Genomic DNA, 22561 nt, shown 5'->3' on the forward strand with positions numbered 1-22561 from the left:
TAAATGACTATAAAATTGCAAATTATTTTGGGATTAAAATTTTGTTTTTGACTATAAAATTGCAAAACCTGTACATTAAATTCAAATATATTGTGCTAAATTCACTAAGATAGTAGTAATAGGTGTAATTGGTAGGAGTATTACCTTATATTCTTTAGGTCACGATCTTTATGAGTTCAATCCCTATAAATCGTGATTTGATCTTGGGGCAGAGATTTTTATATTCTTTCATGATTTTAATTAAATTCCATTGTTAATAGGTAATTAATTTATTAAGTAACTTTGCTTTTGGTGCGATTGGTGCACAACCAAATATATCTATAACAAACTCCATTTGGTATCCTTGAAAATTACCACATGAACTAACTTCTTCCTTTGCAAATTTCTTATGGAACTAACTTAGAGAAATAGGAAACCAGATTATTATTATATTATATCCACATTCCTCCTAATAAAGGAATGCAATTAATAACTACTTTTTAAAGTTTTCAAAGTGGATGTAATTCATCAAAACAAATAGAATTAGAAAGTCATATTACTAATTAATAATCCTAAATTAACTAAAAGTAGAACTAAGTAGAATTTAGTATTAACTTTTAGTGATAATAAACCTATAAGTCAAAACTTTTGAAGGCTTTGACAGCAAGATTAGTGTGCATAGAAGTATAAAATAAGTATATAAGCATGGACTCGATCACCTTTTCGTAAGATACTAAGCCAACGAATATATCACATGGTTGACGTAAACTCACTAACTGGCGCATCTATATCTAATACTCCCTTTGTTTCAGAATGATGTTCCTGTTTACGTAAATTGATGCAAGTTTTTACCTATTTTTGACCGTAAATATATTTAATCTCACACTAGCAAAAATTTATAAAAGTTAGATATTAATAATGTACTCACAATGATAAATTAAACTAGATCCCACATGACTAAATTTGTTCATATAGATTGAGAGAAATTTAGAAAATTCTCTCTTATTTTTTAAAAGTCAAAGATTCCAAAAAGGAACATCATTGTGAAACGGAGGAAGTATTATACGAAAGTCATAGATAAAATAAATACAGAGAATCTAAATAAAATTACGTTATATTATATGATAGGGAGTTTACATACAATTTTCTCAAACCATAAAAAAGACAAAGTATTATACTAGAAAAAGAAATAATGTTTGAGTAAATAAAGGGTTGTTATATGAGATATAACAAGGTTTATTACTCCGTATATTATTGGGTTGCTAGGATCCAAGCATTGAAAGTGGGTTTTGTTAGCCAAGATAACGACCGAGAATGTGCCTTCGAGGCGACGGCGGCGCTGCCTCCATGGCATATGTAACTATGCCTAAGTATGAGCTTGTTTGAATGCGCTTGCTGGTTATGAACGTTGATTCGAGAGCTTTTTTGTAGGCCTTTTTTTGGTATTGAGTAAAGTCGAGAAATGTCCGAGTAAGATTATTTCGACACATACTTATAGTAAGCATAAAAAGTTATACTTTCTCCATTTCTTTTATTTGCAATACATTTTGACTTATACACTATTTATGTACTTTATTTTGATTAATTTGATGATTTATACCGTTAGTAAAAAAATAGTTTCATTTTCATTTACCTATTATCACACCATCACTACATAATATCTCTTATAATAATTACACTATCACTATCTCATTATTTCTTACATTACTTAAATTCACTTTCATTATCTTTAGTTCATCTTTATTTTAATACCCATCGACCATCCTAGCAATACATTATCACCAATCTAAGCATGCCCTTAATTTCTTTAGTTCACTTTTATTATTTGCAGGTTTAACCTGTGAGAAGTGCCAGTTAATTAGTAAGGTCCTTCATCTTACAAAAAAAAAAAAACAAATTAAAAAAAAAAAAAAAAAATTCTATTAATACATTATCCCCAATCCAAGCATGCCCTTAATTATAATCAAAAGAATCAAAGGGCTGAATCATTTTTATGAATCTTAAATTAACATTTATTAAGCTTTCACATTTAAGGAAATCTAGGACGACAAAATTATGCTCAAAATAAATGTCTTGGTTATATACTGTACCATACACAAGGTAAACCGATTGTACAAATAAAATTGATATGCTCAAATGATTTGAATAGCTTGAAACTATGTTAAGAAATTGGCTAATTGATAAGGCGATTAATTGAGGGAGAAATTGATTGATCATCATAATAATGTATTAATGTACATGCATAACTCTAATGTGCAACTAATGTGCATACGTAATAACCTAACACTATCAGTCCAACAGTACACCAAAGGGAAGCACAACACAACTCCTTAGCATGGCCCATTAAATAAAATAAGGTGGACTTGGACAACCAATTTGATTGAAAATAATAACAAAAAACTTTGGGCTGATCTGAGTCCAGATTTGTTTGGACTTAATTAAATATTATAGATAATATTAAAATCTGAAATTACTAAACCCTAACCTCTCTCCTTTTGGCTTCCATCGGATTTTATCGGTGGAAAGTCCAATTATTATTATTATTTTTTTTTTGGTTGTTTTTTGCCTATTGTTTGTTTTTTAGGTGGTTATGGAGTATAACATACTTCCTCTGGTTTTTTTTTAATAGTTGCAACAATTTGAGTTTTACACTATTCCTATTTTTCACTTTAACTAGCTTTGATGATTTATATGTATACTTAAGCAAAAATATAGTCATGTGAGATCTTGTTAAATTCGTCTCAATTTATACTATTTTAATATCAAATTTTTATAATGTTTACATATTAGTAATTAAAAATATTAATGATTGAAAACATGTATCGGTAAACATGAAAAGAGAAGTGTTGCAACTATAAAAAAACAGAGGAAATATATACTACTTCTGTTTCTTTTTAGTTGCAACAGCGGGGTAATATATGTGATATATAAAAAATTTCTTTATGCAACAAAAAGAAGTGGAGGTAGTATGTCTAAGTTTCTCTTACTGAGAAACGACGCGAAATATGTTTCTTAATTGGTAAATTTGTAAAAAATTCCATCTTTTCCCCACTGTTCATAGGTATTACGCTACTTTAAGTAACGGGTTTGTCTATGATATTACAATTTAAATCCATTGATAGAAAAATTATGTTTGTCAAGAAGAGAAACCGGGGCTCCTTCATGAATATATCGGACTGCAATTTTACTTGCCAAATATTTTCTTTCTTTGTAAACGCATTGCTAAATTAGAAATTAACGACAGTATGGATTAGCTTTTGGTATTAGTCATTTCAGAACGCAATGATGATGAATTCACACAGAAACTTATTTGTTACTTCATCTTAGGCTATTTTTAACATGCGAATTTAAGGTTGAGCATAGATTGCCATTAATTCTGTTGAACATTTAAGCCCTCCAGCTGACATTACTCCTTAATAAACAAACAGTAATCATTCTTAAACTGCCATGATTCTACATTTCAATATCTAAACCTGTCTTATTGTAGTAACATTATTTATTCTAAAGGAGTTAAGGGAGCTTGTTATTGGAGGGGTGTATCAGATATGTCTGCTCCATCATGGAGTACGGTGACTCTGAACCTTCCAATGGAATGTTGGTGGCTTTGGTGGCACTCGTGAGTCTATGATGGATGTGGGTGGCACTCGTGAGTTTATATCTACTGTTGGTGGCTTCGGTGGCACTCGCGAGTTAATATCTGCTGCTGTTGGTGGCTTTGGTGGCACTCGCGAGTTTAAATCTGCTGTTGGTGGCTTTGGTGGCACTCGTGAATCAATGTCTACTACTGGTGGTACTCGCGAGTTAATATCTGCTGCTGTTGGTGGCTTTGGTGGCACTCGCGAGTTTAAATCTGCTGCTGGTGGCTTTGGTGGCATTCGTGAATCAATGTCTACTACTGGTGGTGCTCGCGAGTTAATATCTGCTGCTGTTGCTAGCTTTGGTGGCACTCGCGAGTTTAAATCTACTGGTGGTGGCTTTGGTGGCACTCGTGAATCAATGTCTACTACTGGTGGTACTCGTGAGTTAATATCTGCTGCTGTTGGTGGCACTCGCGAGTTTAAATCTGCTGGTGGTGGCTTTGGTGGCACTCGTGAATCAATGTCTACTACTGGTGGTACTCGCGAGTTAATATCTGCTGCTGTTGGTGGCTTTGGTGGCACTCGCGAGTTTAAATCTGCTGTTGGTTGCTTTGGTGGCACTCGTGAATCAATGTCTACTACTGGTGGTACTCGCGAGTTAATATCTGCTGCTGTTGGTGGCTTTGGTGGCACTCGCGAGTTTAAATCTGCTGTTGGTTGCTTTGGTGGCACTCGTGAATCAATGTCTACTACTGGTGGTACTCGCGAGTTAATATCTGCTGCTGTTGGTGGCTTTGGTGGCACTCGCGAGTTCAAATCTGCTGCTGGTGGCTTTGGTGGCACTCGTGAATCAATGTCTACTACTGGTGGTGCTCGCGATTAAATATCTGCTGCTGTTGGTGGCTTTGGTGGCACTCGCAAGTTTAAATCTGCTGGTGGTGGCTTTGGTGGCACTCGTGAATCAATGTCTACTACTGGTGGTACTCGCGAGTTAATATCTGCTGCTGTTGGTGGCTTTGGTGGCACTCGCGAGTTTAAATCTGCTGTTAGTGGCTTTGGTGGCACTCGTGAATCAATGTCTACTACTGGTGGTACTCGCGAGTTAATATCTGCTGCTGTTGGTGGCTTTGGTGGCACTCGCGAGTTTAAATCTGCTGCTGGTGGCTTTGGTGGCACTCGTGAATCAATGTCTACTACTGGTGGTACTCGTGAGTTAATATCTGCTGCTGTTGGTGGCACTCGCGAGTTTAAATCTGCTGCTGGTGGCTTTGGTGGTACTCGTGAATCAATGTCTACTACTGGTGGTACTCGCGAGTTAATATCTGCTGCTGTTGGTGGCTTTGGTGGCACTCGCGAGTTTTAATCTGCTGCTGGTGGCTTTGGTGGCACTCGTGAATCAATGTCTACTACTGGTGGTACTCGTGAGTTAATATCTGCTGCTGTTGGTGGCTTTGGTTGCACTCGCGAGTTTAAATCTGCTGCTGGTGGCTTTGGTGGCACTCGTGAATCAATGTCTACTACTGGTGGTACTCGCGAGTTAATATCTGCTGCTGTTGGTGGCTTTGGTGGCACTCGCGAGTTTAAATCTGCTGGTGGTGGCTTTGGTGGCACTCGTGAATCAATGTCTACTACTAGTGGTACTCGTGAGTTAATATCTGCTGCTGTTGGTGGCACTCGCGAGTTTAAATCTGCTGCTGGTGGCTTTGGTGGTACTCGTGAATCAATGTCTACTACTGGTGGTACTCGCGAGTTAATATCTGCTGCTGTTGGTGGCTTTGGTGGCACTCGCGAGTTTAAATCTGCTGGTGGTGGCTTTGGTGGCACTCGTGAATCAATGTCTACTACTGGTGGTACTCGTGAGTTAATATCTGCTGCTGTTGGTGGCACTCGCGAGTTTAAATCTGCTGCTGGTGGCTTTGGTGGTACTCGTGAATCAATGTCTACTACTGGTGGTGCTCGCGATTAAATATCTGCTGCTGTTGGTGGCTTTGGTGGCACTCGCGAGTTTAAATCTGCTGGTGGTGGCTTTGGTGGCACTCGTGAATCAATGTCTACTACTGGTGGTACTCGTGAGTTAATATCTGCTGCTGTTGGTGGCACTCGCGAGTTTAAATCTGCTGCTGGTGGCTTTGGTGGCACTCGTGAATCAATGTCTACTACTGGTGGTACTCGCGAGTTAATATCTGCTGTTATTAGTGGCTTTGGTGGCACTCGCGAGTTTAAATCTGCTGCTGGTGGCTTTGGTGGCACTCGTGAATCAATGTCTACTACTGGTGGTACTCGTGAGTTAATATCTGCTGCTGTTGGTGGCACTCGCGAGTTTAAATCTGCTGCTGGTGGCTTTGGTGGCACTCGTGAATCAATGTCTACTACTGGTGGTACTCGCGAGTTAATATCTGCTGTTATTAGTGGCTTTGGTGGCACTCGCGAGTTTTAATCTGCTGCTGGTGGCTTTGGTGGCACTCGTGAATCAATGTCTACTACTGGTGGTACTCGTGAGTTAATATCTGCAGCTGTTGGTGACTTTGGTGGCACTCGCGAGTTTAAATCTGCTGCTGGTGGCTTTGGTGGCACTCGTGAATCAATGTCTACTACTGGTGGTACTCGCGAGTTAATATCTGCTAATGTTGGTGGCTTTGGTGGCACTCGCGAGTTTAAATCTGCTGGTGGTGGCTTTGGTGGCACTCGTGAATTAATGTCTACTACTGGTGGTACTCGTGAGTTAATATCTGCTGCTGTTGGTGGCACTCGCGAGTTTAAATCTGCTGCTGGTGGCTTTGGTGGTACTCGTGAATCAATGTCTACTACTGGTGGTACTCGCGAGTTAATATCTGCTGCTGTTGGTGGCTTTGGTGGCACTCGCGAGTTTAAATCTGCTGGTGGTGGCTTTGGTGGCACTCGTGAATCAATGTCTACTACTGGTGGTACTCCCGAGTTAATATCTGCTGCTGTTGGTGGCTTTGGTGGCACTCGCGAGTTTAAATCTACTGGTGGTGGCTTTGGTGGCACTCGTGAATCAATGTCTACTACTGGTGGTACTCGCAAGTTAATATCTGCTGCTGTTGGCGGCTTTGGTGGCACTCGCGAGTTTAAATCTGCTGGTGGTGGCTTTAGTGGCACTCGTGAATCAATGTCTACTACTGGTGGTACTCGTGAGTTAATATCTGCTGCTGTTGGTGGCTTTGGTGGCACTCGCGAGTTTAAATCTGCTGGTGGTGGCTTTGGTGGCACTCGTGAATCAATGTCTACTACTGGTGGTACTCGCGAGTTAATATCTGCTGCTGTTGGTGGCTTTGGTGGCACTCGCGAGTTTAAATCTGCTGCTGGTGGCTTTGGTGGCACTCGTGAATCAATGTCTACTACTGGTACTCGCGAGTTAATATCTGCTGCTGTTGGTGGCACTCGTGAGTTTAAATCTGCTGCTGGTGGCTTTGGTGGCACTCGTGAATCAATGTCTACTACTGGTGGTACTCGTGAGTTAATATCTGCTGCTGTTGGTGGCTTTGGTGGCACTCGCGAGTTTAAATCTGCTGGTGGTGGCTTTGGTGGCACTCGCGAATCAATGTCTGTTACTGGTGGCACTTGTGAGTTTGTATCAACTGTTGGTGGCACTCGTGAGTTTATATCCGTTGTTGGTGGCTTTGGTGGCACTCTTGAATTTATATCCGCTGTTGGTTGGCCCATTGGTAAACCTGGTTAAACAAACAACGTGTGTTATTGTGAGATATAAATACTTTACTTAATACTAAAATAGAAATGATAGTAGATCGTTATGCTTACCAATTGCCATAGCAAAGAGGAGCACCAATAGTGTTGATTTAACATTCTTCTCCATGTCTTTGTATATTTAGGAAGCTATTCGGACTCAAGCCAGTAGAAATCTATTTTTCCTTGTGGTTTATGAGGATATGTCTGCCTACTATTTATACTTTTATAGAGGATTGAAATAGAGAAATCAAAAGATATGATATAGCTCTGGTATCAATGTTATTTATTACTCGTATCATATTACCAAAAAATAAAATAAAATAATCAATGTTAATATCATATCCTATTATCTTTGGTATATTAGGATATTATATTATTATGTTATGTAAATATATTTATTTGATATTATATGTAATAATAATCATTGATTATATTATTTGATTCGTTTGTATCTTCAGACTTACGGCTGAACTCTTCTTATTGCATACTATAATTAGTTGTCCTTTTATCAATACAATTAAGCTTTTAAACATTATTTTCTTTTTTATACATCTATCATGCATGACAAACATATTTAGGTATCAAGAGATATGATATATCACCAATTAATGTTATTATCTTATTTTATTATTTATGTAAATATCTTATTATCAAGAGATATGATATCATGCTTTGTTAATTTTTTTGATATAATCTTTAATCATTAATTTTGTATATTATTGATTCATTTGTATCTTTAGTGAATCAGAGAGATTAATTAGGTTGAACTCTTATAACATTATAAATAATTGTGTTTTTCATGTATTAGCTTTAATTTCCAACATTCTATCATGGTATAGAGTATTGATTCACTCACTTAGACCTATTTGGAGTGTATTCTATCCACCTGATTTTAATTATCTGAACTTTACTGAACTTATTAGACCTTGTTTTAACTTATTTTAGTCGTAATTTGTGTGAAAATAATTATTAGTCGAAACGACCATACTACCTCTAATTTACATTTTTTTGAATGAAATTTACATTTTCTTAAAATCAAACTTAAATTGTAAGCAGTAGTTTACCATTGGAGTGACAATATTAATGCAGCTATATCAAGAACATTACTCAAACAAGCTACGTTGCTTGATTTTTTAATGAACACTTCATCCACTTATATTATGACATGTATATAATTAAAACTACTTAATTTATTTATTTATTTTTTCAAGCTACAACTTTCTATTGCTCACCATTGAAGTACCTTGTAGCTTAATAATAAACTAGCTCAAAATTTTGATATATCAAGGTAAGCAACAAGCCCTTGTAGCTTACCATTGAAGATGCTCTAACAACACTGTTTTTTTTTTTGGGTACAGAAATACTCAATTAGGCAATTAGCAATCAAACATGAAAAATTCCTCATTGCAAATGAATCGTAGTAGCAATATCTGGTGAGTAACCTGGACATTAGCTGATTGATTTCTTCCTTTTTGGGTACATTAATTTGATAGTATTTTTTTTTTTTAAATAAAGTTTTTTATGCACTTTTACAGTTGCCTTAAATTTTTAATTATGTAGCTTTCAGCCTTTCAATATGATGTTATCAATAAAAAATTCTCATGTTAATTTTGTTTAGAAATTATGATGCTGAACAAGATGAATTCTTGATTATGCTCAAGCATTTTGTTATGAAATAATATTATACTCATACTTCGTAATTCTTTGATATTTGGGTTACACTTAATTAATTAAAACTTTGAAATCAGATATTCTAGTGTGCAAAAATAGAGGATGATGCCCCTAAAATTTAACTATGTTAGCGGAATTGTAGGTGTAGCAATGCAATGTAAGCGTTCGTGGCAAAGTTGTTTCTATAGGATATGGTGCATAACAACGATGGGAGCTGATTTGTCAAAAAACATGATATTTGGATAGAAGGGAATGGAGGGAGAGGATCATGGTTGGCGAACACAGGAGATAAAACCTTGGTTTATGTAGCCGACCCCTTCTTTGGGATCAAGGCGACGATTATTGTTGTTGTTGTTGATATTGGATATTGGTTATTGGTGTAAGGACATTGTAGGTAGAAATCGAGGAATGGGGGTGAATGGGAGGAGCAAGGGCGATTGTGTACTGTTTTTCTAAGACGATAGTGACTGTCGTATGTTTTTAGTGTTTATGTAGTATTCTCTCTGATGATAAGATAAATTAGATGATATATATGATGTCCTAGTGATCACAATTGGGTTTTAGAATAGCAGGTTTTAAGTCCACTCACCTTCACTTACCATGTAAAAATTTGGAAATCCATTAAAGAACTAAGCAATTCTGATTTCTTTGTATGCAATGTACTACCGGGAAAAGCCATTATATAGATCAAAATCATAAAAAAAACCGAACAAACATCTGAGTTGGAACTTTAAACGTTTGCCTCATTTGTGCTGGTGATCTTAGGATTTTGAGAGCTGTTGCTGTTTATTCTGAAATGTAATAAGCAATAAGCCTTGTCTATACTGCTTCCTAGGATTGCAACAGTTACAATGTACATTGTGATTGACTCAATATCAAGGCATTATTTAAGCAACTTTTTGGGTCAGCTGATGAATACTGATACTGGCTTCCCTCTTTCAGAATCATACTTCAATGATCTGCACAATTGCAATTCATTTTCTTTGTCTTTGTCACACTGTATGATTGGACAGTGTGAGGATTTGTATTGGAAAACTGTAAAATTTACCGGATACTATACTCCTGACAATCTTTTCATTCTCTATTCTGAACTGGGAGTGGATAATTAAATTGTGGATAAATATTATGTTGTTGGCCAGATTGTTACCCACAAGTCTACAACCGGAGTCCATCTCCTTTGTACATAGGATGGTTCAGGGTTGGGTCATTCCTCTTTGTCATAGGAAGTTGAAGGGTTTCGAAAAGATATAATACTGTTTAAGGCTGATTATATTTATAAGAGGCCTGCTTTATATACTTCAGCTGCTCTACATGGGACAGACTACATTCCCGTTAGCACTCCTTGTGTGTGGATTAGAAAGGGTTCAGACAATTAAGAGGGCTGTCATCTGTCTGGTGAGAGATTGCATCCTGAGTAGCTTGAGAAGGACTAGTGCTGAGTGATTTGCCCAATGATGCAGTGATGAGGAAACAATATGTAGTGCAATCTTTGTTATATACTCTTCGATTATTATAGTGTTTAATTGGTTATCACGTTGTTGTGTATATGAGCAGAGATCATAGTTTGTCTCGTCTTTTTATACTTTATATTCTTAAATTTCAAGTACTATAACATAAATTTCTGTTTATTCACTAATAAACCATGGTGTTAGACTTTTATTTATAAATATACAAAATCAATGGTATCTTTAATTCTTTATATGATCACCATATTACCTTACATCTCATATAATGATCTTTGTTTTATTGTAGTGAAAATTGAGCTGAAAATACTTCACCTTATTCAATCATCCTTACTAATTCACTGGTAATCAGAAACTTCTGAATAGAGTGTTCTAATTTTTGAAATAATTTCAGGAGCTATATGCATGCCACATTATGGAAGATGGGCTTCTGCTTCAACTTTGGTTCCTTCGCATTCACTGGCCTTGTCTGTTAGTTGTGCTGGTATCCTTGAATAAGTTTCTTCTGCCACACTGGTTTCACCATACCTGCAAATTCCATTCACACACGGGCATCCTTCTAATTTGCATTCATTTATGCTGGAGTTAGTCGCTTTGAATCAGTTCCTGCTTCTCTTGAGAGTGCTAAACCTGGTAAGACTCTCAATGGTTAACTGCATAGTCGCATATGTACATGAAAAGGTTCATAAAAAGAAGAATATACAAATTTACTTTGAAGGGGGAGGTGTGTATTTGCTTTACCAAATGAGACAGAGAAGAAGACTGCCAAAAGAATAAACTTAAGAGTCTTTCCCATGCTACGTGCTTCTCACAAGTTATTGGATGTCGCTTGTTTGATTTTCTTTTATTTCCACTTCCTGAGGGTATTTTTTTTTCTCTTATTTATACAGACATTGAGACATGTGTGAATTATTCTGTTACATACCTCATTTACATATATGGTGAACTAGCTCTGATTTGGCTAAAAAGTACTCCATATATTATAAAATTTTTGTCTAAATTTCCCCTTGCTACATGGTTGCCTCTTCATAGTCTTTAAGATAGTGTACTTTTTTTATTTTTTTATTATTGCTAATTATGGATGACATACATGCTGGAAATAACATGATCTACATCGTCACTAAGGGATGTATTTTTTATTTTTAATTTTTCACATCATGCATTATTTAAGTACTACAGTCTAGGACGATTGTCATTACTGTTTGCTGTGTGAAGTTAGGAATGGCCTAAGATTTACAATTATTAGCTTCGTCCTAAATCAGTTTAAATTATATTTGCTTTCATCTGACATGAGGTCATTGCTGATTATGTACTAGATTGCAAACCTGCCAGACTCACTCACACACAATAATACAGACTAGAGAAGGAACAAGGTTGAACTGTTGAAGCTTTGATTTAATTTTAACAAATGGCTTACAAAGCTAGTAGCTTGAGGCTACAACTCTCTATAATAGTGACTTTAGGTCGCAAGTCTATCTCACAATCTACCTACCTCTCTCTAATTCCCACCTTTCCCTTTTATATTACAACTCCCATTCCCTAGGTTGATCCTAGTCTTCATGACTTGATTCGTCTCTTATTCCCAGGTGGCGACTGATTTTCTGTTCCTACTTCTGCTCTTAGTTTCCATTCGCCTTAAGTGAGGACCACAGGGCACAGGTGGCCTCTCTTGGTCCATCACAGATCACTACTCCACAAGTTCTGGCAAGTTATGTTTCGTTGGGGAGGGCTAAGGGCATAAGGCTCTTTCAAAAGTAACCTGATGATCTCTACACATGTTTGAATTAGAAATATTCTTATATCAAAATAGCCAATGAGCTTGGATATTAGCAGAGCTTTTTCCGGGATAAGGTTCAAGATAGTATAATCCTTGTCACTTAATTTCATGTTGACATATAAGCTCTTTGGTTTAGGTCCACTATCTATTCTATCTGACTCAATCTTTTGGCTAATGATCATGGGCTTGGATGAAGGGAGTTCAGAGGATTTGAGGGTACATTTATGGACCCAAATTTGATTTACTATTATTAACTGGTATACTGCTTGCTGAATTTGGCTCATGTGGGTTTCAAATGCTATAGAAAATATCATTGGAGTTCAGAAATTGGTTGGATTTTAAAGGCAAAACATACAAGTATTAAATAATGCTGACTTTGGAACCTAATGAGGCCTTAGTGAGTCCATTTTCTCAGCTACCTAGCACAATTTCTTTCTTGTCAAATGCCAAGAAAAATATACGCAAGTAGTTGCTTTTGATTTCCCTTTATTTGCCTTCAGTTTGTAGACATGTTGTCACAATTCACATAAATGCATGCAGAGTTCAGCAGAACTTTGCTTCATTATTTTAGCAAGTGATAAGAGCATTTGACATAGGTATTTAAGGTGTCATTCCATGTGGAGCTGGAGTTTTCTTTCTAGGCTAAGTTGGTACCTTGCCTTTATAAAGTTAGCTGATTTATATATTGTCCTATTTCCCGCCTAAAAAAAAGTTATATCCCTAACCTAAACTTGTCATTGTTAATGCGGGGAATGAATTATGAGCCCGACTTCTCTTGTGAAAAGTATGTTTAATTGTCAAAGGTTACTCTCTTAGGAAATGCTTTTTTGGTTGTACAATCAATATATCTTGAATTAAGTTTTGGACTTTTAATTTCTGCAAACAATAGGTTAAGTCCCTGCATTAATTTATTCTTTGAGGTTTCTATTTGTTTACTGGTTGCAAAGCATAATTTCCCTGTTCAAGGGAAAATTTACAGGAACTAATATACAGAATCCTATATTGTATTAGATCCAATGTGATTTGCAGCAGAGGTCAGAACCCCCAAAGCATAATCTTATATGCCAGATTGCCAGGTCATATGCTTTTTGATGGCACAACGGATGATGTGACGAAACTTAAGTTTAACAGATGTAGAAGAACTCTGTTGTGTTTGTTAGGAAGGCATAAGCAGGGGCCTCAAACCTTGTAGAAAAGACTTAGAACTGTGTTGAACTGTATACACTCATGCAGTGCAATTATCAGTGAGATTTAAGGACATTGGACAGAACTGTTTAGCAAAAACTGCCTTACAGATGAACCAGGATGTTATTTTAGAAAGTTATCAGGATCATTTAAGTGATCCAGATGTGTTAGTTTATGAACAACGATTTTAGGTTTATAAACTTCTTAATTTATAAATGGTAAATGATGGCAAATCCATATCCTTGCTACAATCTTGCTGAGAAAGGTGAAAATCATCAATTAGGAATGACAGAACAAATCGAAGTGTCTGTATACTAACATAAAATAAAACATGCTAAACCAAGGTTGGATTCCTATATATCAATGATATCTTAAATACACTTAATAGTGTGAATAATAAGTATATGCAGGTATACGACGATATGTTTGGTTTCTTTGGATTGTAGCAGTGATCCCCCAACTCTTCAAGAGTCCTATAGAATTGAAGAGTCTTGAGGGAACTCCAGACTTCCAGGTTGCATATATTTAATTTAATGGACTGCTTACCTTCCAAATATTTCCTTTCTTTGAAAACGCAATGCAGAATTAGGATTAGTATGGATTAGCTTTTGAAAATTTTGCCATTTCTGGACGCACTGATGATGAATTTACAAAGAAAGTTAGTTGTTACTTCATCTTACACTGCACTTTTAACATGCAAATATAAATTTGCATGGCTGAGCATAAATTGCCATTAATTCTGCAGAAGATATAAGCCCTCCAGCTTACATAATTTTTAACATACAGAGAGTAATAATTCTTAATATACTGCCATGATTCTACATATCAATTTCTGTTCCTGTCTTATTGTAGTCATGTTTATTCTAAAGGGAGCGTCTTATTGTAGTCACGTTTATTCTAAAGGGAACGTCTTATTTGTTAAGATCACCACAATTTAAAAAAGGAAAACAAATATAAGCCTTAGAATTTCTTAGCAATACGTGAATGATTTCCTACGAAATGTGAAGGAGAAAATAGTTTTCTAAATTTAAGAAGTCATATTTAGAAATATAGGATCTATATAAACTTAAGTTATGATTTGTTATATCATCACAAAAATAAAAGAAAACATAAAGCAGAGAGAGAAGCTTTAAGAGAATTTTTTAGAGAAAATTCTCGGGTGTGATTGGGGTGCATATGGTTGTGAGTTATAATAAGTGTTGTGAACACTTGTGTATTACTTATGTTTTTCAATAAATTTTGCAGCATAATTAGAGATACAAATATTTGTTCATTTATTTGTATTATTCATATATATTTTTTTATTCCCACTAATCCGATTCTAAAGGGAATTTGCATAGTATTTCCAAACAACTGGTATCAGCCCCGAGTTGATATTCTATCGACATTCAGATAGAAATCGTCAGAAACGATCCTAAGAAGTCAGATTTGAGTGGGAGCAATGGCTGCAGACGAAGGAAAGGTAAGACTTGAAAAATTCGATGGTGCAGATTTTGGGTTTTGGAAGATGTAGATCGAAGATTATTTATACCAGAAAAAGCTTTATGAACCTCTTTCGGAAAAAAAAAGCTAGAGGGTATGAATGATGAAGATTGGAATCTTCTAGATAGACAAGCCATTGGAGTTATACGGCTAACTTTATCACGCAATGTTGCTTTTAATATAGCAAAGGAAAAAACCACGGCACGTCTGATGATAGCTCTCTCTAGTATGTATGAGAAGCCATCGGCTTCTAATAAAGTTCATTTAATGAGGCGGTTATTCAATTTGCGGATGACAGATGGCGGGTCGGTAGCTCAACATCTTAATGAACTCAATTCAATCACAACCCAATTGAGTTCAGTCAAAATTGATTTTGAAGATGAAGTTCGACCATTGATACTTTTGTCTTCATTACCAGATAGCTGGAATGCTACAGTCACAGCTGCGAGTAGCTGCTCTGGAAGCAATAAATTGAAATTTGATGATGTTCGTGACCTGGTTCTCAGTGAAGAGATCAGACGGAGAAAGTCGGGTGAATCATATATCAACCTCTTCAGTCTTACATACAGAGTTAAGAGGAAGAAATTCAACCAAAAGAAACGAACGTGGAAGATCAAGTTATCGAGGTAATTCCAGAGACAGGAGATCAAAATCAAGGACTCCCAATAATTGAGTGTTGGAATTGTGGGAGGCATTATAAAAATCAGTGCACCGAAAAACCAAGAAGTAAAGGTAGAGGCAAATGTTACTTCTACCGTAAAAGGAGCATGATGGTTCCAAGAGATACAAATCTCGATTACTAGTTAAAGGATTCCAACAAAAAGGAGTTGACTACAATGAGATTTTTGCACCTGTTATGAAACTTAATACCATTAGAACAGTATTGAGTATTGTTGCCATTGAAAATCTTCATCTCGAGCAATTAGATGTGAAGACTGCATTTCTTCATGGAGATCTAGATGAGGAGATTTACATGCATCAACCAGAAGGTTTCTTAGAAAATGGGAAAGAAAATATGGTGTGCAAACTTAAGAAAAGTTTGTATGGCTAAAAACAAGCCCCGAGACAGTGGTACAAAAAGTTTGATAACTTTATGCACAAGGAAGATTTCCAGAAATGCAATGCTGATCACTGCTGCTATATCAAGAGATATCAATCCAGTTATATCATTATACTACTTTATGTCGATGATATGTTAGTAGCAGGTTCAAATATGGATGATATAAGAAGGCTAAAGGAGCAATTGTCAAAGGAATTTGACATGAAGGACTTGGGTCCAGCAAAGAAAATTCTTGGAATGCAAATTACAAGGGATAACCATAAAGGTACTTTGCAATTATCTCAATCAGAATACATCAAACGTGTTTTTACAGAGATTTAATATGAGTGATGCCAAGCCTACACCCTTGGCAAGTCACTTTCGATTATCTAGGGATCAATCGCCTCAAACGGAGGAAGATAAAGATTATATGGCTAAGGTTCCATATGCCTCAACCATTGGTAGTTTGATGTACACAATGGTTTGTATTAGACCGGATATTGGACATGCCATAGGAGTTGTTAGCAGGTTTATGTCAAATCCAGGAAAAATTCATTGGGAAGCAGTGAAGTGGATTTTGAGGTATCTACGAGGTACTACAGAAAAGTGCTTGTACTTTGGTAAAGGTAATTTAACACTACAAGGTTATGTCGATGCAAACTTTGGAGGAGAAGTCGATCGTCGTAAAAAGCACCACAGGTTATATATTCACGGTTGTTGCAACTACAAAAGATTGTCGCTTTTTCCACTACAGAGGCTGAATATGTAGCGGTAGCCAAAGCTAGTAAGGAGATGATATGGCTTCAAGGTTTGTTAACTGAGTTGGGATTCAAGCAAAAGAATAATGTATTGTACAGTGACAATCAAAGTGCAATACACCTGGCAAAGAATTCAGCATTTCATTCTAAAACTAAGCATATTGGACTTCGCTATCATTTCATAAGATCTCTATTAGAAGATGAAGTGTTAAAACCGGAGAAAATTACAGGAACTGAGAATCCGGCAGATATGTTAACAAAGACGGTGACTATTGACAAACTGAAGTTGTGTTCAACTTTAGTTGGCCTACATAAGTAACATACGAGCAAGTTGAGCTGCATTAGGTGTGAAGACAAATTAAAATTAGTCTTCAAGTGGGAGATTGTTAAGATCACCACAATTTAAAAAAGGAAAACAAATATAAGCCTTAGAATTTCTTAGCAATACGTGAATGTTTCCTACGAAATGTGAAGGAGAAAATAGTTTTCTTAATTTAAGAAGCCATATATAGAAATATAGGATCTATATAAACATAAGTTATGATTTGTTATATTCATCCCAAAAACAAAAGAAAACATAAAGAAGAGAGAGAAGCTTTAAGAGAATTTTTTAGAGAAAATTCTCGGGTGTGATTGGGGTGCATATGGTTGTGAGTTATAATAAGTGTTGTGAACACTTGTATATTATTTATTTTTTCAATAAATTTTGCAGCATAATTAGAGATACAACTATTTGTTCATTTTATTTGTATTATTCATATATATTTTTTATTCTCACTAATCTGATTCTAAAGGGAATTTTCATAGTATTTCTTAACATTATTGTAGGGGTGTATCAGATATGTCGGCTCCATCATGGCAGTTGGGGACTCTGCACCTTTCGATAGGATGTTGGTGGCTTTGGTGGCACTCGTGAGTTTATATTTGCTGTTGGTGGCTTTGGTGGCACTTGTGAGTTTATATTTGTTGTTTGGTACGAGCATTTACACTCATGATTAACACAGGGACAGCCTGTTATTCTGCAGTCGTATGAGCTGGAACACGATTGACCCACTGGTAAACCTGCTTAAACAAACAAAGCAGTTAAATTGTGCAACTAAAAATGCTTTATAGAAAAGTCAAGGTAAAATAGAAATGTTAGCAGATAGTTTTGTTTACCAATTGCAATAACAAAGAGGAGCACCAACAGTGCTGATTTGACAGTCTTTTCCATGTCTTTGGATACTTAGGAAGCTATTCGGACTCGAGTTGGTGGAAATTTATTTTGCTTTGTTGTTTCTGAGGATCTGTTTGTCTTCTATTTATAGAGGTTTGAAAAGCACTCGGAACGTGTTAGAGCACTCTTTCACGTATCTTTAAATTTAGGCTTGTAAGTAATTACATTGGTAAATAGAACTTTCTGGTATGTTATGTTGGTTTAGGGAGATGGGAACTTCTCGTTTTGTACAGAAGAGCTGTTTGGTGATGAACATCAATTGGAAAAGTTGCTTTTACTTTTTCAACTCATGTCTTCAGAATTCTGTTAGGAAGTGAGAAGAACGTGAAGTATAAAGACTTGAGAGGTCATATGTGTCCTGTGCAGGTTGGACTTTAATCCTACTTTCTAGACTAAGCTACCGGCTTTCGTTGTCAGTAGAAGATATAACCACCACAACATCCCTACTATGAGTGATGAGAATCGAACCCTGAACAATGGAGAATTCTCTTACTGTCGTTTCTTGCTAACTAGAGTTCTTCACTTTTAACCCTTTGTCCCATAGTAACGCAACAGAGAAAGACTGAACCTCGGAGAAAACTCTGTCATGGAGCTCCTCCTTGATTCTCTTACTATCTTTCCCTGTAAACTAGAGTTGTTCGATTTTAAATTTTAACCCTTTGTCCCATTATAGCACAACAGAAAAAGTACCATGGGTTTTCAAGTGCTCTCCTTAGCCTTATTTGGAGCTTCAATCCAAGAGGGACCGAGATTGTGGGTGTGCTAGGCCGCTGCAACGATTAAGGGTCAACAAATTAAAGAAAGTTTTTTCTAACTCGATGTGGTTTGTATGAGCTAGTAGAGCTCATCTCAGTAGCTTCATATGTGTGAGGGATCTGTATAACCCTCAAAGCTTAAGTAGTGTTGTCATTTTTGTAATTTGTGAACTGTTTTAATTAATGTATGATTAAGCCTATGTCCAAAAAAAAAAATAACACACAACAGAAAAAGATTGAACCTTGTTAATTTTGACCATCATGAGTGATCACTAAGAAATACTTTACAAGTTTGAGATGAATTTATGATGTCTTTATTTTTTAAAAAACCGTATCTTGTTTGGGAAATTGATGTTTAAGGTTAATTTTTGCAAAAATATACTGATATAACAATCTTTCCCATGTCTTCTGATACCACAGAGATCACTGAAGTTAAACAACAAAAGCATAAGGTTATTCAGAGTTTCAGACAGACAGATGGTCTATCACTCTTATATGTATATATACATTCTAGCTTACATGTTACATCTGCTTCTGTGCTGTAAGCTATCGCCTTAGGATCTATAGTCAGACTATTATTCAAATGTGGAAAAAGTTTAAAATCCAGAAAATTTACCATTGTTTTTAGGTGAGACAGAGGACTTAAATCCTGCTATTCATCTATTTCCCTCTTTTAAGACTTTCTTTTATGAAATGACAGGCTTTAAGAGTTTTGAACTGCACTCAGCGATGTATGGATTAATGTCGATGAGAAAAACAAGAAGAAAGGTATTCAGGTTAAGTAAGCAATGCACCATACCCTTGGTTCAGTAAAGCCTCATTCTAGAATGAAGTTATGAAATTACACTTGGCCAAAATTTGGTCCAATTTGTGTTTTTTATCATCTTTATCGTCTGCCTAAACAATACTTAATGCCAGAGTAGTAAATATGAACCACAGAATATTTTACAACAATGTGAGTACATGTCCATTTCCTATTACTGTTGACACTCATTGCTCAATGTGAATATTGATGTCTAACGCGTATCAATTTCTTGATCTAATGTCGCCTTTCGTGTTCAGTAAGGGAAGGTTACAATGTGAAACAACTAAGCCAATTCTATTCATAATATGGAGTTAGCTGACAAAATCTTCTTAAGATGTAATCTTTGTCTGGTGGCTCACATCACATTGGCTGTTGCACTGCAAATGTTCAGGTATAAAAGCTGGAGATTGTGAATAAAGACGCATCGGCTTCTGGTGTTGCAAATTATCTTCCTTCTTCTTCAGTAGAATGATGCAGAGTCCCTGTGATTGATCTTCTTATAATGCAAGCCAAACATGAAAAAAATGAAAAATAAAGATTAAGCTGCTGATATTCATCTCTGCACTTTACTGTGATGCCTTAGCTTTACCTACCTCCGAGTGAGCTGAATGCTAGATACTTCACCAAGCCTTGATATTCAAGCCAAATACTTTCGAATAATATAAGTGTAATCAGATGAACCCGGGAGTTCCCCCAAACGCTTCAGTAGGAATAAAGGAAATTTTACCTAATGAAGTGCTCAGAGGAACTCTAGGGAACACCTGATGTATTCAACTGCTAATGTTTGATGCATGAGAATTTGTTGGTCTTGCTATTTATAGCAACTTGTTTGATATTTTGGTCAGTAAACTTTATATTCTTATTTGACGATCCAAACAGAACCTAGCCGTTTTCCTGGGCCAAGTTAGACATACTCACATACATGAGCAGAACAACAGACTTACAGTATTGAGTGGTCAATATGCTTCTCTTTTTTTTTTTTTTTTTTTTTTTTTTTTTTGTGGTTTTGGTTTTGTTTTGCGTTTTATGCTTAATAACTTGATTCATGTTATTTTATAGTTCTGTCTCTAATTTTCTTATACATGCTTATATGACAGTAATGACAGTCTTTACCTTTCTGTTTTTCTAAAAATACGCGACTCTTAATAATTTTTTTTTTGACAGGGACTCTTAATAAATTGTATTGTTGCATTTTTTTTCTATAATTTGTTGAACAATGTCGTTGTGATATTAAAGTTGCGCGGTTAATTTTCCTTATAAGTACTTTCCGTTATGTTAATCTATTACTTGGTATGTCTTTTTCCTGTTTGCGAGTGCAAATTTTTTTACTTGTATAGTCAACATAATAGCAGAAAAGTGACATTCAGTAATTTTTCGAACCTATTTGAAGCCAATAACGCCTTTAATAAATTCCATACGGAGTATTATTTTGTCTTTGGTTAGTGCCTTTCTTTTTTAAGAAGATGCTGCAATAGAAGTATCACTTGGTACATTCTGTTAAATAAATTGCAGTTCTTCTATAGAGAATTATTTTTCTGATCAAAAATTTGATGATGACGAAGCTGATAATAACTGCTAAGTAGGAAAAGTATAGGGAAAATAAGGCGTGGGAGAAACCGTTCTATGAGAAAAGGAGCTAATTAGTAACTCCAGGACTTTTTTTTACCAAGCTGTTATCCCATGTATGCACAATATCAGTGTTCAATTTTTGTTATCAAATTGTCCTTTCTAATTAGTAAAATAATTGCTTTCAGTATCTTGATCAGTCCATGTTTTACCTGAATGCTTGATAACATAGATGAACAAAAAAACCTTTACTAAGAAATACAAGCAACATCTTGAAACCTAGTACTGATCACAACTTGAGCAAGCAGAAATTCATTGGACATAATTTATTCAGATTATGGTTCATTAGCAGCAGCCCAACAGCTGAAACTTATAGTATTGATGTATTTTTTAGTATTCTGGACATCTCATACAAAAAGATTACCATGGGAATTTTTCAGAAGGATTGGACAGTGAAGTGCAGTAACCCTGAATGCACATAGGTGCTTTGCGCTCTGTAAGTCTGCAGTCATATGCAGATGTCAAAGGATCTGCAGCAAATTTATGTTTATATGATGCTTATATGCCGGGACAACTGTATCTTTTCTTTGTGCTTTACCTGAGAGTATTATCAAATTATGTTAGCTAGTTTCGGTGAATCCATCTTCTCCATGTTTACCAAATTTTATTTTTCTGTTTGCTACAATTGCAGGGTGCAAGGAATATCATATGGAGTATTTTCTATGGGTGAGAGAAGAGTATCTATGAGCAAGATTAAATTGGTCCTTGCAGGGATTATAAATTCTGGTGAGTTGCTCTATTACGTAAGGTGTGGTGTTCTTGCAAGGATGTGCAAATTGGTTACCGGGAAATCATAATGCAAATCCAGATTTGAATGTCCTGTATGCTTCTATATATCTCATTATCCTTTTCTTTGTAGGAAAATTAGAGAAGGTATTCACTTAGGCAGTTAGATGTTAAGGAGTGACATTATGTTTGTGTACAGACCAGTACAATAAATGTTTAAAATGAACTTCCTAAGGTTGAATGCGCTTGATCTCTTAAGCTACTTTAAATATGTTTCATGATAGGATAGTGTGCATTGGTAAACTGCCAAATAGGGGAAGTTGAGGCGCTAGCCAAGTGTTAGAAATCCCAACTCTGACTAACAACTGAATTCAATCTACATATTATAGTCTAATGGGAGATAATTGCAGCTACAACTTTGTATGATTCATTGTTTCATTGTAGTGGTCTCTCGAGTTCTGCCTAATGCTTCTACTGGATAATGATATTCCATGTTTTAGTTTAAATGCATGTATATGGACCTTTGGGGAGCTCTAGGGGGCAATTGATTCATAAAAAGTAAAGGATTGCCAAAAATATGTTTATCTCTTCTCACAATTCAGACTGCTCTTGCTTTCAACTTGGAACCTATGGTTTATTCCCTCCGTCACAAAATTTGATTCCACTGTTGGAAATCAGCTCGGAGGGATTAGGAATAGTAGTCATTTGTAGTAAACAAAAATTGAAATGGCAAATTGTGGAAAAAACAACAAAGTAATAAAAAGTGTTGGTTTAGAGAGAGGAAAGGACAAGG

At 35.9% G+C, this 22561-nt stretch overlaps 3 protein-coding genes and 1 long non-coding RNA gene across 4 annotated transcripts; 3 read left to right on the plus strand and 1 right to left on the minus strand.

Annotated features, from left to right (window-relative positions):
• Positions 1 to 3606: 3606 nt before the first annotated feature.
• On the plus strand, positions 3607 to 4440 carry LOC110714143 (uncharacterized PE-PGRS family protein PE_PGRS46-like). The gene has a single exon (XM_021892618.1). It carries the CDS (start codon positions 3607 to 3609, stop codon positions 4438 to 4440), a length of 834 nt encoding a protein of 277 aa, XP_021748310.1.
• A 516-nt stretch (positions 4441 to 4956) lies between these two features.
• On the plus strand, positions 4957 to 5523 carry LOC110714153 (keratin, type II cytoskeletal 2 epidermal-like). The gene has a single exon (XM_021892628.1). The coding sequence runs from the start codon at positions 4957 to 4959 to the stop codon at positions 5521 to 5523; it is 567 nt and encodes a 188-aa protein (XP_021748320.1).
• Positions 5524 to 6030: 507 nt separating this feature from the next.
• Positions 6031 to 7257, plus strand: LOC110714164 (WAG22 antigen-like). Its single transcript, XM_021892641.1, has one exon. It carries the CDS (start codon positions 6031 to 6033, stop codon positions 7255 to 7257), a length of 1227 nt encoding a protein of 408 aa, XP_021748333.1.
• Positions 7258 to 16157: 8900 nt separating this feature from the next.
• LOC110712132 lies at positions 16158 to 18022 on the minus strand. Its single transcript, XR_002509509.1, has 2 exons — positions 17799 to 18022; positions 16158 to 17702 (listed from the first exon to the last, which is right to left on the minus strand). It is a non-coding gene; the product is annotated as an uncharacterized LOC110712132 (long non-coding RNA).
• Between the last annotated feature and the right edge of the window lie 4539 nt (positions 18023 to 22561).

This window comes from Chenopodium quinoa, unplaced genomic scaffold (genome assembly GCF_001683475.1).
Source record: "Chenopodium quinoa cultivar QQ74 unplaced genomic scaffold, ASM168347v1, whole genome shotgun sequence".
In the NCBI taxonomy this organism is placed as follows: Eukaryota; Viridiplantae; Streptophyta; class Magnoliopsida; order Caryophyllales; family Amaranthaceae; genus Chenopodium; species Chenopodium quinoa.